The sequence below is a fragment of the Chroicocephalus ridibundus genome, chromosome 7 (assembly GCF_963924245.1).
Source record: "Chroicocephalus ridibundus chromosome 7, bChrRid1.1, whole genome shotgun sequence".
Lineage (NCBI taxonomy): Eukaryota > Metazoa > Chordata > Aves > Charadriiformes > Laridae > Chroicocephalus > Chroicocephalus ridibundus.
Window position 1 is genome coordinate 12,672,961 of NC_086290.1, and position 16,754 is coordinate 12,689,714.

Here is a 16,754-nt window from a genome sequence, read left to right on the forward strand (position 1 = left end):
GAAAACAACAACAACCCTACAGGCCCTTAACCCAGATGCTCCAATGTCCTACATAAGGTCTGCTAGGATGGTGGAAGGAAGCCCACAGGCCTGTGGTGGCCATCTGTGATAGATGTGCTCTTAGAAGATGCACCGTCATGCCAAGTGTACACTGACATTAAAACTAAAAGACTAAGCAAGGGAAGCAACTCATTCAATCTCAGGTAAGACGAGAAAGGTCACAGTCGACACAAGGATGCCCCGCAGCCTACTCCAAGCACTGACATCCTCTGAGCCTGTCTGGGTCATGGCTGGTGGAAACACCCAAGGGACTTGTAGGTGTCTACACAAGAGGACTCCCACAGCCTCAGTGTTTTCTTGCAGAAGACAGTAGCTCCCCTGGAGGTGCAAGTCCAAGTTACTCTCCATCCAGCAGCAGTCAGGGTTTGGTCCCTGGCTCTGCGGAACAGCTCTGGACAAGCCCTTTGACTTCTCAACACCGCATCTTGCTCCTCCGGCACAAAAGGAGCTCCACGCTGCAAGGGCCAAGGCTCGAATAGAAAAGAGCACACAGAGTAAACGTAAAGGAGGAGACAGGAAAAAGAAGTTAAAGCTTACAAAACTCAGTGCTAGGACTGAGTGCTGGTACAAGACAGGCCCTTGCTAACCATTTTTAAAAGAGATGTCTAAACGAAGCAAGGATTCTGTTTTCCCAGTTTATTTATAATCAATCTTATTTGCATCATGCAGCCATGCAGATAAACAGCTCCTTCCTTCAGGGCAGCTGCTGTCACACAGCTGCACCCCCAGAACGACAGCAATCAAAGGTCTCCCCATCACCCCAGTGCAGATAAGTCACTTCCCTCCGGAATCCCACCGCAGGGCAGAAGACAACTCTCGCTCAGCACTTCATCCTTCCCAGTGTGACTGTATGCAAGCGTAGAGGCAAAGGCCAGGGGGGACCGAGCAATGCTAACTAACGTTCAAAGGCAAGCAGAGCATGGACAAAGCGAAGGTTAACAACTGTACCAAGCAAATACAAATATTTACTTGGAAAATAAGTTGCTTACAGCACCTTGTTTGGAACCACAGCAAAGGCTCACAATACAGAGCACAGTTGCTCCAAACATTTTCAGAAGTGAACTAACGCAAATACTTCTACTGTTAAAACCAAGTTTTGCCTGCAGAAGACAGGCAGAAAACCAGTCAGGCAGCTTCAGCTAAGCTCCTGCATGTGCTGTCTTAGTGCCATCCCCAGAACCGAAATCTCTGTTTCTCTCTGTCATTCACTGTTTGCTTCTTTCAGGTTATTATGGCTATATAAATAAACACCATGCTTTTGGTCACGTCCTCTCATTTCAAGACAACACTGTCTGAGGATCTTAAGTGCATGCGACAAGCAAGAGATAAAAACCAACATCCAGGCAGTTGTGGACAAGGAATTTCTGACATGAAAAACCCTAGAGATAAATTAAATTGCAAATAAAGATTTAAAAGAATCATTACATTTCTGCCATTGACAGACTGCTTGCATACTGTTATTGCGAGCCAGCTATTTATTGTATTATGCTCCACATCCATCTATAGCCGCATACCAAAAATACCTCCATTAGCCTGATGAGAAAACAAATTTGAAGCACAAAGCATGTCCTGCTTTCAAGCAAGTTCATCACTGGCAGTTCGGACTACACTCACGGAAGATTTACACACAACTTCAAGGAAAAAAACATCTCAAAAAATTCAGATGCACCTTTGCTCTCTAAACATTTAACACCTGGGTATACAACTTTGGTTTCTCTATTCCTAATCCCAGAGGAGCAGTGACCTCTCAACACAGCAGAACAGCCAGCCCTTATGCATGCCCTGTTGTTAACGTTGAACGTACACCCGTATACATAAAAACAAGGGTATGTACATGGGAGGGAGACACAAGCCTTGGAGCCAGGGCAAGGACACACACAAGTCCCAGCTCTCTTATCACCTATGCGAGAACACAAATGTATCCTCTTCTGCCATGGAAGTCTTCAATAGGCAAAGATTTCTTATGCATCATGTTAAAGAGTAGGTCTAAGGTTTGACATGGGGCAGCTTACAGTTCTTTCACCGCTGTAGGAGAGCGTAAACTACAACAGCTGCAGATTCCCTTGCATAATTTAGCCGTCTGCATTGCAGACATCTGACAGGAAATCATCCATAAATTTGACAGGGAGGGAGGACGACAGAAGCAGCTGTTTCTCCCCATAATCACAGGTACACATTTGCAACCATGTTGGTTGCATGTTTACTTAATAGTCATAATGGTCATAGACATCAGGACATGCCCAGATCTCCAGGTTTCTGCTCTAAAAAAAAAAAATAAAAAAAATAAAACAATCACCTTATGAAGGATCAGGAGCTCATGAAATTTTATGCATCCTTTTCCCTCTGGGTACTTACTCCCACCAAACCATCAGCACTGCTCACCAAGGTAAAATTCCAGACAAAGATGTTTCAAGGTTTGATGCTTTCTTACAAGATCAGCAGGTGAAGCTTCAACATCTTTAACATGATACAGAATTCAAGTTTTCGACAGCCAGAAATGTGTGCATGCACAAATTCAGACCGCCCACCTCACTACTGTACTTTTAAAGGTAGGTTTGATTTGACCAAGTATGACATTGCTTAGGGATCAATGACAAGAAAACAGCTTTATGGCTTTACAAAAGACAAAGCCTTTGAAAGGTCAGCCTGGAAAAGACTCTGAGGCACTAGAAACATAGAATTTGAAGGAAAATACTTCAGCAGTTTGGATTACTGCAGTCATGCTACTTTTATGCGGTTGAAGCCTAACGCCTCGGCTGCGTGGGCTGCACAGTTCATCCCAGTGACAGGAGAGCAGCACAGCATTACAGTCCCCAACACTATCACCATCTCACGGGCATTGCCACAAACTCACAGTGCAGTCAATCTGTGCGTGCAATGATCTGTGCAAATCCAATCCCAGCACGTACACACAGAAGAAAGTCCCTGCCTGCCTTCAGCAGCTCTTCAGCGTGAAGTCGGGGCACAAAATGACTACAAATCCATCACCCCTCCTCCTATCCACATGACTAGCTGAGGCGGTGGTGACCCCACCACAGCCACCATCTCTCTCGGGAGCACCTAGTGCATGTGCTGCAGAGCACACATGGCAGGCACAGATGTCCCTGCAGGAAAGCCTGAGGGCACTGAGAAGGACAGAGTAGCACAGCGCAGGTCACTACCAAACTATTCTGACCGACACCAAGGAACTCCTAGCCACAGGAGCAGGCCAACGCTACACAAACTACCTGACACTAGGGGATGCGTGCTGAGGCAGCCGAGCCTCACCTCCCTACCTTAATCACCTTGGTTGTAGAGGTGAAAGCATTTGAAATCCAATTCTTGATGGTCTTTTGTATGCTGGCATAACTGTTTCCTCCCAGCATTGCTGAAACTGCTCAGCAGAAGAAGATTCAGAACAGCCTTAGACAGTTACAGTATGAGTTTGGATTATTTATTTATTTTTAAAAAAGACAGTCAGATCACTGCATTACATAAGATAAATCAGATCAAACTGAGAAGTGAACTAAACCAAACATATCCTCCAGGAACCCTGTCTGCACCCATGCCAAATTCACAGCTCCTACAGAAGGGCTACCTTCAGCCAGCAGGCTACCTTCAGCCAGCAACAGACCTCGACAGGGGAAGGCTCAGCACAGAGAGAGAGAGAAACACCGAGCGGGTCCTGCAGGCTGCCTCCACGGGATGTAAAAGACAACGGCTCTGATGAACTGTATAACACATGTTTCTGCTTTCATTTCTGGTCATGCTGAACCATATCTTCTTTTAACATAAAGGCTCAGGAGAGAGGGTGAATATTCTCCAAGGCTAACCTCAGCCACAGGCTGCTACCTGCCAGGGGTCCCCGAGAGTCAAGCAGGGAGAGAGATTTCTGCTCTATCTTGCCCTCAGACTGAACTCTCACTGCTTTTAACCTCACAGGGACCCCTGGCCGAGACAGGCTCCTGAAATTAGCCTTTGAAAAATATACCCCCATCTTCAATGGCACAGACCCCAGCACATGTCCAGGAACGATCTTTAAGCTAATCACCGTCTTTATTTAAAATAAACTAACAACAAAAATCACATGGTTCCTTATTTCCAGTTCAAATCTGGCTTCAGCTTCCAGCTATTGGAGATTACGCTGCATGTACATACCCTCCCAGTCTAAACTATATGGTGCAACTGGTAGAAATCAATGTTGGGAGACGATGGTGCCTCCTATCATCCCTCCTGGGTGGGAAAAGAAGTGAAGGAAGGTGGATCAGCCGGCAACGGGAGATATGAATTACACTTCCTACACCAGCTTGGAGGAACATGGCCCTGAGTAGGTGTTGAAAATTAATCTTCCCCTATTGAAATGTGAGAGAGACAGACACAACAGCATGGCTGCCTTAAGGTGAAATTGTTGAGAGTTTATGAAAAATACCACCAGAAGGTTTCCTTCTCAATTAAACCATAATTATTCCACATCCAAAAAAGATCCCCCCTGCTTCTCCACTGCCAGATGATCAAGAAAATTTCACCCCACTGTGAAAGACTTTATACTTCGTATATAGCAATGGAAATGCCAGAAAACAGAGACTAGATGAAACGGCTTTGAATGTCCATCTCATGAAAATAACATAGCAAATAAATGATTTCCTAGGATGCAATTCACATAAAACATCAGCAAAATGGATGCAATGCAAAGACATGTTCTTAAGAAAGGTACATCCCAAAGCACTTACTCTTATGGGGCAGGTGTGTTAAAAGCAATGGTGACATTGGCTATTACCATGAAGTTACCTATAAAAGTCAAGTACCAGGAAGGGATACTATGCAGAATGCACACTTCTTGTCCAAGAGCAAAAGCGGTTACCAGCTGAGATGCATTCACCTACTTAGGAGAAGTACGCTGGGATGCTCGCTAAACCCAAGTGGTCAGGACCCCAGAAGACACACCTCTACCATCAGCACAATACCTCAGTCTCAAAGCCATGGATTCATTTATTAATAACTCAGAAAGACAGCATCACTTGCCAACTCACCACCTGAAAGGGCACAAGGATCAGACAGGCAGGCAAGCAATTTTTCACTGTAGGCTTCTCTTCTCATTATTTGCCCTTTAAAATAAGTTCTCTACACTACCTTTCACAGGATAATAAAAATTGAAGCCATAAAGTATTTAGGAAGATAAACTTGATAATGAAAACTCTGCTGGTAATGATTCAAGTAGCAGAGATACTGTAAGGCACTTTCCAGATGAGAGCCCTGCACCATATATTAAGCTTATCCAGGCAAGGAAATTAATTTATTTCAGAAGAAATAAACCTGGTGCTTAATTCTTAAAGCTAATTCCTACTGTTAACCCATCATTAGAGACAAGCGAAGTAAACCTATAAAAATAAGTTACGCTTCACTCCTATCAGAACTTCCCACAAGAGCATTAAGGGCTTATATGTACACCAGGGTCAAGCTTGCAGAAGGACATTCTCCCACTCTGCACGCTCAGATAAGGACTTTCACTGGACAAAAAGGGTCAACTAAAACTACAGAAGTCCTTTAATAGACCATTCTGAATAACTAAATCTACAACAGATACGCAGAGGAGGCGAGAATGGGGCGAGTCTCCCTTCAGCTGTCACCTCTCAGCTGCCCCTTGGCTCTCCGGCAGCCATAGCTACTCCTTTGCTGTAGTCTCAGTTCGTAGAATTATAGACTATCAGGTTGGAAGGGACCTCAAGGATCATCTGGTCCAACCTTTCTTGGCAAAAGCACGGTCTTAGACAAGATGGTCCAGCACCATCTCCAGCTGAATCTTAAAAGTGTCCAGTGAAGGGGGAATCCACCACTTCCCTGGGGAGACTATTCCAATGGCTGATTGTTCTCGTTGTGAAAAATTTCCTGCTTGTGTCCAATCAGAATCTCCCCAGGAGTAACTTGTACTCATTACCCCTTGTCTTTTCCATGTGACTCCTTGTAAAAAGGGAGTCTCCATCTTCTTTGTAGCCACCCTTTAAATACTGGAACATGGTGATAAGGTCTACCCTAAGCCTTCTTTTCTCAAGGCTGAACAAACCCATTTCTCTCAGCCTCAGTTAGTCGGTAAGGACTTTTTAGGAGAGAGGGAACGCAACAGTAATGTGAGAAATGAGGCAGCAAACCCCCAAGGAAACTAATGTTCCCTTCACACCACCTGCCACGCATTCACAGGAAGATTTTTTTTTTTTTCTGATTGGAATAACCTTCACAAATATCTTCTTTAATAGAGAAAATAATTGCTCCCTATTGGAGGCGAGCATACAGTGATGCATTTTGAACAAATCCCCCAAATTTCACAAAACCGAAGTATCTACAGTTCAGCTCCTTTCTTTCCTCTCTTACTACTGCCCTGCACACTGCTCTTGATACCCACAACTGCTAGCAAGTAAATTATTTAAAGTACACACTGTGTCCCCAGAACAGCACCAAGGCACAGAGCAAGCTGAGATCCAGCCTGAAAGGCAGAGCAGCCACAAATGCCCCAAAAGTCTGGTTTTGCTGCTCTTTCTGTTATGAAGCTGAAAAAGAGCAAGACAAGGCTTCTCCCTTCAAGTCCTGGCACGGGCTCTAACCAGGCTGTGAGTCATCACCTCTACCTGTGACAACCTTGTTTGATTTGTGCACTCTCCTGGTCACAAACCTGAGGGCCAAAAGCCTGATTGTCTGCCAGAAGCCAAGGAATGCTGAAGGCAGAATCCTACTTCCTTTGTGTTAATCAGGTCTTTGCTATGTTCGTATGCCTTCTGTACCCCAGTGCTTGCAATACTGGAGCATCTTACAGCCTGGACATGCCTCACTAGATAAAACCCCCCCACAAAGTGAAATGTTATCTCCACTTCACAGATTAGAAACCGAGACAAGTATTTAGCAACTTGGGTCTGGACTGCACAAATCAAAGCAAGGCAAGGAACTAAACTTTTACATCTCCAGGCCAAGGCTATTGCTTTTATCACTGTATCATCCTTTTTTTATGACTTTACTCTGCTCAAAGAGCACAAACTGCTTCAAAAAGACAATAATCTTATACGAACTGTATGCTCTAGTGTCAAAAGACCAACACAAAAGAGACAGTGGACTCCATCATTACTGTCTTCACCCTTTTCATTAGGTATCCTCTCAAATTTTACTGCCGAAGCTAGTTATTAGGATTTTTATACTCTCCACATTCCTATTTATATTAAGTACCACTAAAACCCATATTGATTTTTATTTTTAAACCCTCAAGAAACGTAAGTGGGATGGTCATTAAAGGAAAAATCCATGTCAAGTTGTTCATTTTCCAGGTTTACTGCATTTTCAAGAACTCCTGTTTAAATGTGTGATTAAATCTCCACTGAAAATCATTGCTTTAATTAGTTTAATGAGGCAGGTCATTGCACTGAAATGTTTACACTCCCTGAGACTTTTGGCGATATTAAAATATATGTAATATCAAGCAACATCCTGTTGTAGACCTACATGCTTTTTTAAATCCTAGTCTGAGCGTCCCAGTCCTCCTCTTTCTGAAATCAACAGTCAGAATCTTGTTCACCTCAGTGGAAGCAGATTCAGGAGCCAAGAATTTACCTGTTTCTAACTGGTTCATATGAAGAATACATCTCTTCCAGGAGCCTGCCAGTAACGTACAGCTAAAAAGTGCCTACATGCAATGAACTGAAAGTTGGCACAATTTATGCTTGTCCAGGGAAGCATTTTATTATACATGCCATTAAAAATGCATTAAGGCAACATTAAAGTTAGGCACCTAAGGGATGCAACGAGTCAGGAAATGCGATGCCGAAACCGAAGCAGATCTCCTCTCTTCACCTATCTATCCAGACTCTTGAACAGCAACATTCATCATCCAAGTGCCCTCGCGCAACAATTCAATCTTTCAGTGATTAGGGCATTGCGACAGCCCATCCTGACATCTGCAGTGCTTCACCAAGAAACCCAACAGAGCTAGGTACTGCCTGTGACCTACATAATGGTCCAGAAAGTTTACCTTATTCAAAGCACTAATTACTCTAGAACAAAGAGAGCATTTTCACCGGCTGTAGTAGGAACAGCTCACAGCACAGATCTTGACAAATGGGCTAGTAAGCACAGCTCTATCAGGTGGATATGGCATCTGCCAAGCTTCCAAATACATGACCTGACTTACACACTACAAACTTACAGTAATCCATTCAGGCTGCAGCCGATGCAGCACAGAATTGCTTGCCTTCCTTTTCTTCTCTGACAACAGCATCACTGAATAATGGGCATAGCTGTTTTTAAAGTACTGCCCATATGGAAAGTCCAATTTAAAAAGTAGAGTTCATTTGTCAGGTTGGGTCGTGAAAGCTTATAAAAACCTTTCAGGAAACTCTAAATAAACCCCTGACCGAGGGGCTACATCCTGCCAAGCTTTCAGCTTCCAACTGCCTGCCGTTTTGCACAGAGAACGTGCATTTTGAAAATACGTCTCTTCTCTCCAACTTCTGCCATTCAATAAGCCCTTCTCACACACAGTTATCTCCCACCATGGACCGATGAATATTATACAACCGGAAACAATGGCACAGAGTGCAGACATGGACGGACACTGGAGTAGATGCTATTATTGCTGCTGCTGATCCTCCTCCTGGGGAGCTACCCGAGACCCCCCCACGCAGCCACTAGTCAGATGCATGACTTTTGCTCCAAAGCAATTTGGCTGGTGCCAAGGCTGAAACCAGAAGGCAGACCTTTGGTGATGAAAGACTATTTTCCACTCAAACTAAACTGATGCCATCAACAGAGACAGGCTGAAGCTTCTTTTGAAGAGCTACTGCTATAAGATGTCAAATAAATTAAAGGGGCTCCTAGCACAGGTCAAACAGGGACAGCTTCCCGGCTACCTCCTGTTTGTCTTCATCCTAGAGGCTGTACATCTGAAGGCAGGCGCCAAAAGCTCTCTATCTAGCCACCGAACACAGACAATATTTTATTTTAAAAGTCACAAATGCCAGATATTACACGGACAAGTACAAATTAAAGGATATTTCCATTCATTCCACATTCAGTGTTGCTTGCTGTTTGGATAACCCACAAACCTTTAACTTCTAGTTTGCCAGTTTAAATTTAAAAAAAAAATCCTTAATTGAATCATGAATAAGCATGGAAAATCATAAGATTTTATTTATTTCTTTATCACAGGCTGCCAATGTTAGGCTGCTGCTGACCTGTGCTGGAAAAGCTATTTTTTCTGGCTCCGCAGTAAATTAATTCTTCAGCCTTTTCAATTCATGGCCTTTCTGTTGAGGCTGCCAACAGATGTACCAATTAGTGCTCACTGCAATGGTAGCTTGCTTTCATAAGGAGCTTTCATAAGGAACCAGTGGAGGTCTGAAAGGGACACTTATTTATTTATAGTTGTAAAACCCAGTTTGAAAAAAACAGATTTGATTTTGTGCGCACATTTTGGGTTTGCTTTACTTTAAATATCAAGTGAGCAATGGATTCCTTCACCCTAATCTCACCACATGCAGCAGGAAGAAACAAAACCAAGACCACTGAAACCAATGATGGTGCGCTGGCAGGGAGAGATCCAAGTCCGCTGTTTGGTTAGAAGCTGGAGGCCTTCAACTTGTATTGGGCTAATTGGCTGGCATTCTTAATAATGAGTCCACAAAGTGGCTTAAAACCTTGTGGTTTAATGCACCAGAGGGAGGAGGGAAGGAGGAAAGGGTGTGAAAAGCTGTTTTTCAAAGCTAAATTGATAAAGCAGCTCCCTGTGCAATTAAAAACCTGCAAGGCTGAATAGTTGGCTTTGGAAAGCACTAACTGTGCAATTTATTGGGCTGGTTTATAAACGGAGAGAAAATATCTGAGGACAGGAAAGGAATTTCACAGACATTTCAACAACACATCAAAACTATAGCGCATTTTATCATCTCAAGATTTATTTTTGCCCTCCCTTCCATTAGGAGGGAACAAGAAAAGGTATATCAGGGCTGCACCTCCATAGCAGTTTCCAAGAACAAATTAAGGAGGGGAAATAAAAAAAAAAAAAGCACAAAAAAAAAAAAGCACTGCATTTTCCCTGCCTTCCCTCCTTTATCAAGGGAGGAAAACATGATGGCTTCAATATCCCCCCAAAGAGCACTGACATTTTTCCTAACCTAAAATCCTGCAACTACAGCTTATATAAAGTCTCTGAAGAAGTCCTATGAAGAGGGCTGGGAAAAAGACAGGTTTAACATGAATTTAAGCTCATGTGCAAGGAAGAAATGTGGCAGGAAGAACATTGTAATAGTTTAATCCTTTAAAAATCAAACACCCGCTCACACCAACAGTACAGTCTAAGTGCCTTTTTCCCCTCTGTTACCTCTGGCACCAGTACTGGGCCATGGACTTTGCTACGGCCGATGGGGTATGAGGAGGGAAAAGCAACTTCAAGCAATCATCAGAGGTGACTGACAACCACCACTAATTAGGAGCACAGACTCAGATCTGTGCTTGCTGAAGGTACCCAGGGAGGCTACAGCTCGTGGTGGCGCCAGGACATTATTGTACATGAGGCTGCAGGAACAGGTACGCTTTAAAACGTTGGCAATGTCATCTGTGTTAACAAAACATAATGAAAAGTAACTCCTGTGCATGAAAAGCAGACACTTTTAGAACCCATTTCTGAATTGACTTTAATTTCAATCCTAGACTTTAAACACCATTCAGTAGCATTTGAATTGACTTATCAGTGACTTGGTTAGGTTTATTTTGTGAAAGACACTGAGATTGTGCTTTGAAGAAAAACGCTGAGAAAAATGTAGAAAGGGAAATTTGTGGGGTTTTATTCCTTTGACAAAACCAAGTCTGAAAGACTGCAAGCCTCACTAATTTGGCTAATATTTTGGGCAGAATTATTTTTAAAATTGCCTTTGACACCTTGTCTGACGGGGACAAATGAAAACAGAAACAGGGCCTTTCTTGTACCCAAGCAATTCAGGAGCACTTTAAGTTCTAGCAAGTCCCTATGCCACTAAAGCATTTAACAACACTTGACCGGCAGTATAACTCAAATTTACAAACATTCAGAACCCAGCTGTCATCTTAGGCACCTAAGTATGTTGATCAGCTGCAGGCTTAGATATCAAGCAGCAAATACAGACATGGAGTCTATATTCTCATTGCTAACACAAGACTACCATAAACTGCATAGGTGCCTTTATGTTGTGGTACAGAAACTGCTTGGTTGGTGTAATACCTCTTCTGTTACAGACTTGGAAATAGGCTCACTAACATAACTGTGCTATCTTGTGTTAGCAAATATGATCAACCCAAGCAAAAACTCCAAATCCTTTGGGTGAAAGGGCCATTTATTTGTTCTTTTGTATAGTGCAGCAGATCTCAGTTCACAACTAAAGTTCCTGGGTACAACAGCAACACATAGAAAAAACACTTCAGGTGTTTTTTCACTGCAAGACTCCAGTCTGACTATATCCAGGATAACACTACGCTCACCACCAGCAATTACAAAATTTCAGCAAAATGCCTGAATAAGGAACACAATGCTGCACACCCTTCGCAGAGGGCTGGGGAGGGAGAGTGCCTTCAGACTCCTGGCTGTTTGGGTCGCTGCTTACCTATGCTACATATTCAGATTTATTGAACATCCTCTTAAGGGCTTCACAAAGGAGTTTCAGAAGGTTAAAAATCCTGCTTTGTGTCCCTAGCGACCTGCAAAACGAAAGCAGGATGGACTTATCCTGCCCACCCACGCTCACCCATGTTTCTCAGGGCCAGCAGTAAGGACTCGAAACAGCACATCTTCTGTTCAGCGCTTGTGCTAAATTATTCCGGAAAAGGTAAAAGGTATTTGATAGCAAGAGGTGCAAGTTGCACGCTGCAGACCTTCCTGGTGTGTCTAAATCACACATAGCTGCTCCAGTTGAACTTACTTATGCTAGGCTGCACTTAACCCAAAATGCTGTGACGCCTTTAATTGGGCTAGTAAGTTCAACTGATTGTAAGTAATTATAGTGTGATCCTCAGGGATGATCATTAGTAGTCACAGGCATGGAGACCCAATTGGCCACGTTCATCACAGCGCCTAATTCTGCAGTTCACAGGTAGGTAGCAGGGATGCGTTTGGTTCAGCTGTATCTTCAGCACTTGGAGGAGCGGGGAGAGAGTAACAAGCTTCCAATTCCCCACACATCTTTTAATATTACGCTCTGTTAATGCGCTGGCCATCTGACTATGTAATTAAAGTATCACTGAAATGATTCTCTCTCTAGTAAAAAAGCGTCTCATGAACACAAGATTGATAGTGTGCTAGAAAAACACCAAGTCACATGTATGCTGCATGGTGACACAGGGGCTTAAGTACTTGCTAATTCCAGGCCAGTGTTGAAATCCTCTTGCTTATTCTTAGTTACACAGAAGTATATCCTGAGTTCTGGGCCTATTTTGTATATCTGTTTTAACAATTTTTTTTATTAATACATAATTTGTAGAAGAAACTTTCTCATCCTAAGCTACCAAGATTAAAACAAATAAGATGTTCTCCATTTTTACCGCTTCTTCTACTGGAGTAATTTATTTCCTAATATTCATAAGGTGACTCCATTAGCACATTTTAGAAGTGCTAGGAGAAGATCTTTTAATCATGGAGATAACTGTTTATGATAGTTGTGTGTCATTAATTAGTTTGCAAACCTTACCTTCTCTGCTGAGGATGCCCAGAGAGGATTCTCACTAGCACAGATCCTTTACGCGTGTACAAGCTGGATTCTGCATGTAGGCATACCACTACCACCTGACTGTAAATAAAATGCCCCAAATACTCAAGTTGCATTTAAAATGGAGTTGTTCTGGTTTGGAACATTCTTTATCCCAATCCTGAGCAACTGGAATGTGTTATCAGGAGATTGCAACAGCCTGATTCAGGCATTTGGTTTACTTTCAAAACAGCATTTGCCAAAGTACTGCTGTACCTTAGCACAGAATGCCCCTTAGAACAAAACATACCTAGCTAGAAGTTCTCCTCCTCTCCAAATGGGTCATGCAATATTGTTACCACTAAAATTGTATTATTTGTGTTTGAAAAAGTATTAAAAAAAATTAAAAAATGAACAGAGCCCTGTTCAGATTTGTAACTAACTTGAATTTACTATAAAATTTGATTGTAGTTGTGCGCATTCATCTATTTTTAATCAGACTTCCTAAAGGAATAAGGTTTGCAGGGCCAAACTGTCGATTTCTTCCCTCTCTTCCTCCTCACAAATACATGACTGGTCTCCTTTCCCATTTCACAGAATCATAGAATCTTCATGGTTGGAAAGGACCTTTGAGATCATAGAGTCCAACCATACAAACTCAGAAATTTACAAACTCAGAAAACAGAAATGCTTTTAAATACGACTAAATCTCTGTAAACATACAGAGATCTGGGGCTGGAGAGAGAGGACATTTATCCCAAGCCATTGTGCACAGAGAGGGAAAGGAGGGAAATTCAGCAGTTACATTTTTGTTTGGCAGCTGTTGTTGAGCCAAACCAGCGAGCATGCAGCTCCCGAGGAGCAGCAGCCTGTGCCGTCGCTTGCATGCTGGGGTGCATGGAAATCTGGGGAAGGAAGGATTTGGGTAACGAAGGATAACTCCTGAGCAAATCAGGCTTCATCAGTTCTGCTACTTGTGTTTTGGTTTTTAGACCGGGCATTAATCTCCGGTCCCACTTTCATTAGTGCAAATAACCCAGTGAACACAGTGACAAAGCAGCAGCCAGTCACCCGCTTCAGTGGATCAAATCCCTAGTCATTTCATCAGGCAAAGGAAATTCATTATGGTACGCTTTTCAAATGAGTCTTATGAGCAGACCTTCAAAAAAGGTATTTTGGAGCTAACTCCTGCTGATTTAAAGGGAAGCAAGACTTCAGCCTCCGTGCCAAGACCCTCCGTTGTTCAGCTGTGAGCACACAGCCCTCCTCCAGAGCCCTAACCTTCAAATCTATACCCATCAAAATGAACACCTCACTCAAGTGCAACTGCCAGCACGGCAGCAAGAGGAGACAGAGGCTGTGTATCACCCAACATAGCAGATTTGAGGCTGAACCTTCCATCGCAGACACAAAGAATTGGTAGAACCAGCTATGGAGCTGAAATAACTTACATCATAAGTGAACAAAGTGTTTAACACACTATTACCCTACAGCGTACAGGAGGACGATGTGGCTGGAAGAGCTTTCTGAGGGCAACCCCACTGCATTTTATTGCTCAAGCTAAAACCTCAGGTCGTGAAAAAAAAAAAAAAGTCAGCCTCATGCATTCTCAAACAGTAAGCGGCATCACTACCAGCAGTGTATTAGTTCTCAAAAGTCCTGGGGACTTTCTGAACTTAGATCAAGTTTTACCATTACTTCAGCACAATACGCAATGACCACCCCCCCACACATTGCAAGAGAACAAACTGCAGCAGAGGAGTGAAAATACTCAAAATGACACACCAGCAGCCATGAACAAGAACTCAGGAGCTCGCAATTCTCGAGTTGCATAATCCACCAGAGCTCTGCTTTGAAAGCAAGCACCACGCAAAACAAGCTGAAAATGGGAAGTCATGCTGTAAAATTATGAGTCTCAGACTATTTAAGCATCATTACACTCTTCAGCTATGTTTTGACTCAGCCTACAAAGTGTCTCTTCCAGCAGCACATCTCTGTCCTAAACTTGAAGTCATCAACTTCACAAACATTTCATGCCTTGTGTATTTAACAATCATCACAAACAAGAAAAGCCTGGACTTTGAGTTCACGGCTCTGTGAAACCTTCACGGAAAATTATCACTGGTTTTGTTAGCAAACATTTGGCTCAGGGTGCAGAATAGAAAAAAAACCCAACAAACTCACATGGTGCATGGAACATCACTAGCACAGAAGAATGATCTTTTATAAACTTGTCGAAGTCCTCATCAGTCAGGTGATAAACTACATTTTCTTCATCTGCCCAGGGAGTCTCCGGAGCCTGTGGCTGAGGTGCCTGTGGGCTACAAGACAAACAGACACAGCTGAAAACCAGCTCTCTGGTGCTAAGCAGTCATTTTGGCAAGTCAGACTGCAAGGAACCACTTTGTGCAGATGTCCGTACGACACACTAACCCTACCGAACAGCTTCCACAATTGTACCCACCCAGAACTCATAAGCACGGAAACTCAGATAAAACTGGAGGAGGAATAAAAAAAAAAAATCCACAAGAAGCTCAAGAGCACAGACCAGCAACGGAAGGAGACTGAGAGAGGAGATAACCAGGCTGCTTGGATATTACATTATAGAAATCAGATGCATTTTCCGTTACTCTTTTACCCTCCTCAGCAGGATGCTCCTTTTCCCCACAGCATTCACACTTTGTAGTTCACAGGAGCCATTGCAAACGAAAGAAAAAAGTAGCAAGCAGAAAGCGCCAATCTAACCAGTCACCTTGAACACTGACAGCATGATTAGGGCTGACAGGGAAAGAAGGAGGTGGGGTGTTGCGACCAGTAGCTCGCTACACAGACTGTTTCCCCCGGAATATACGGTTGTACCCTGAACAACCCCATGAGGCCTGGGGAAGCATCGTTATGTCCTCACTCAGCAGTAAGCTTGTAGGCCTAATTCAGCAAAGCTACTCAACTGCATTCTTAACCTAAAAGATAAATGACACGTTCTACTGACTTTGCTATCACTGTACATGAGTTTAACCATCTTCGATGGATGAGGGCCAGAGAGACTGCTCAAAGACATGGTGGCAAATCTGGAAACCGAACCCAAGCTGCTCTGGACCAGTTCAGTACCCATCATCTGGCAGACAATTGTTCTTGGCTTTTATTAACCTACATTAAAAAGAGAATTTGGCAGATGTGAACTAAACTATGTTAATTGACATTTTATTTATTAAAGCAGTGTTCACATAAAGGACACCCAAACATATGAACATTTGGAGCCAGACTTTGAAGCTATCTTATCCTTGCCAGTTGTAGTAATGAGTTCCAAATACCCCCCAAATTCCCCACATTTTTTGGCAAAATACAGATCTGGATGTGACCCCATTGCTGGCGAAAAGAGATTTACTATTTTTGATTAAAATGTATCATTGTGTTAGCTGCCTGGAACAAGGAATGGCAAACGGATGATAACTCATTTATCCTGCCTTGCTCATTTTTAGGCTGAAAGCCTAGTTTGATAAAAAAAAAAAGCAGTGGAGATACACAGATTCAGATAGCAAATTCTGTTGATGTAAGCAATGGGTATGATCCAAGAATATTAAGCAACCCATGCAAAACTGCGATGCACACCTCTGCTGCTGCTGCTTATATGATAAACAAACCAAGAAACAAACATCAAAGCAAAGATGGGAGCTGCACTCAGCCAAGCAGCTGAGAAAGAAAGAGAGGCAGGTCCCCATCCACAAAAGTTTACTCTCTAAAAGCTTAGCAGATAATCAGTTTGCTTGTTGCTAAACCTGTAAGGGAGCAATAATCTGCAGGTATCCTGACAGAGTGAAGGCTTTCCAGAAAATACCATGACGTTTAGGAATTTGGAAGGGGAGTTGGGTTGAGTAGGCAGAGCACGATGAACATGGACACAGTGGCTACAAAGCACTGGGAGAATGCTGTGTTTAGCGGGGCCTGGCATGACCTATTTCAGTAAGGAATTAGTAAAGCAAGGCACAGGATGTTTATTCAAATGGCCCAATTAAAAATGCTGTGTATGCT

General features: G+C 43.0%; 1 protein-coding gene across 1 annotated transcript in view; it reads right to left on the reverse strand.

The window, feature by feature from the left end:
- The window catches only part of PDIA5 (protein disulfide isomerase family A member 5), a 103,129-nt gene that overhangs the window by 37,099 nt on the left and 49,276 nt on the right, over positions 1 to 16,754 (reverse strand). The window contains exon 11 of the mRNA XM_063341875.1: positions 14,910 to 15,046. Coding sequence (XP_063197945.1) covers positions 14,910 to 15,046 — 137 coding nt within the window. The remainder of the gene's footprint in view (positions 1 to 14,909; positions 15,047 to 16,754) is intronic.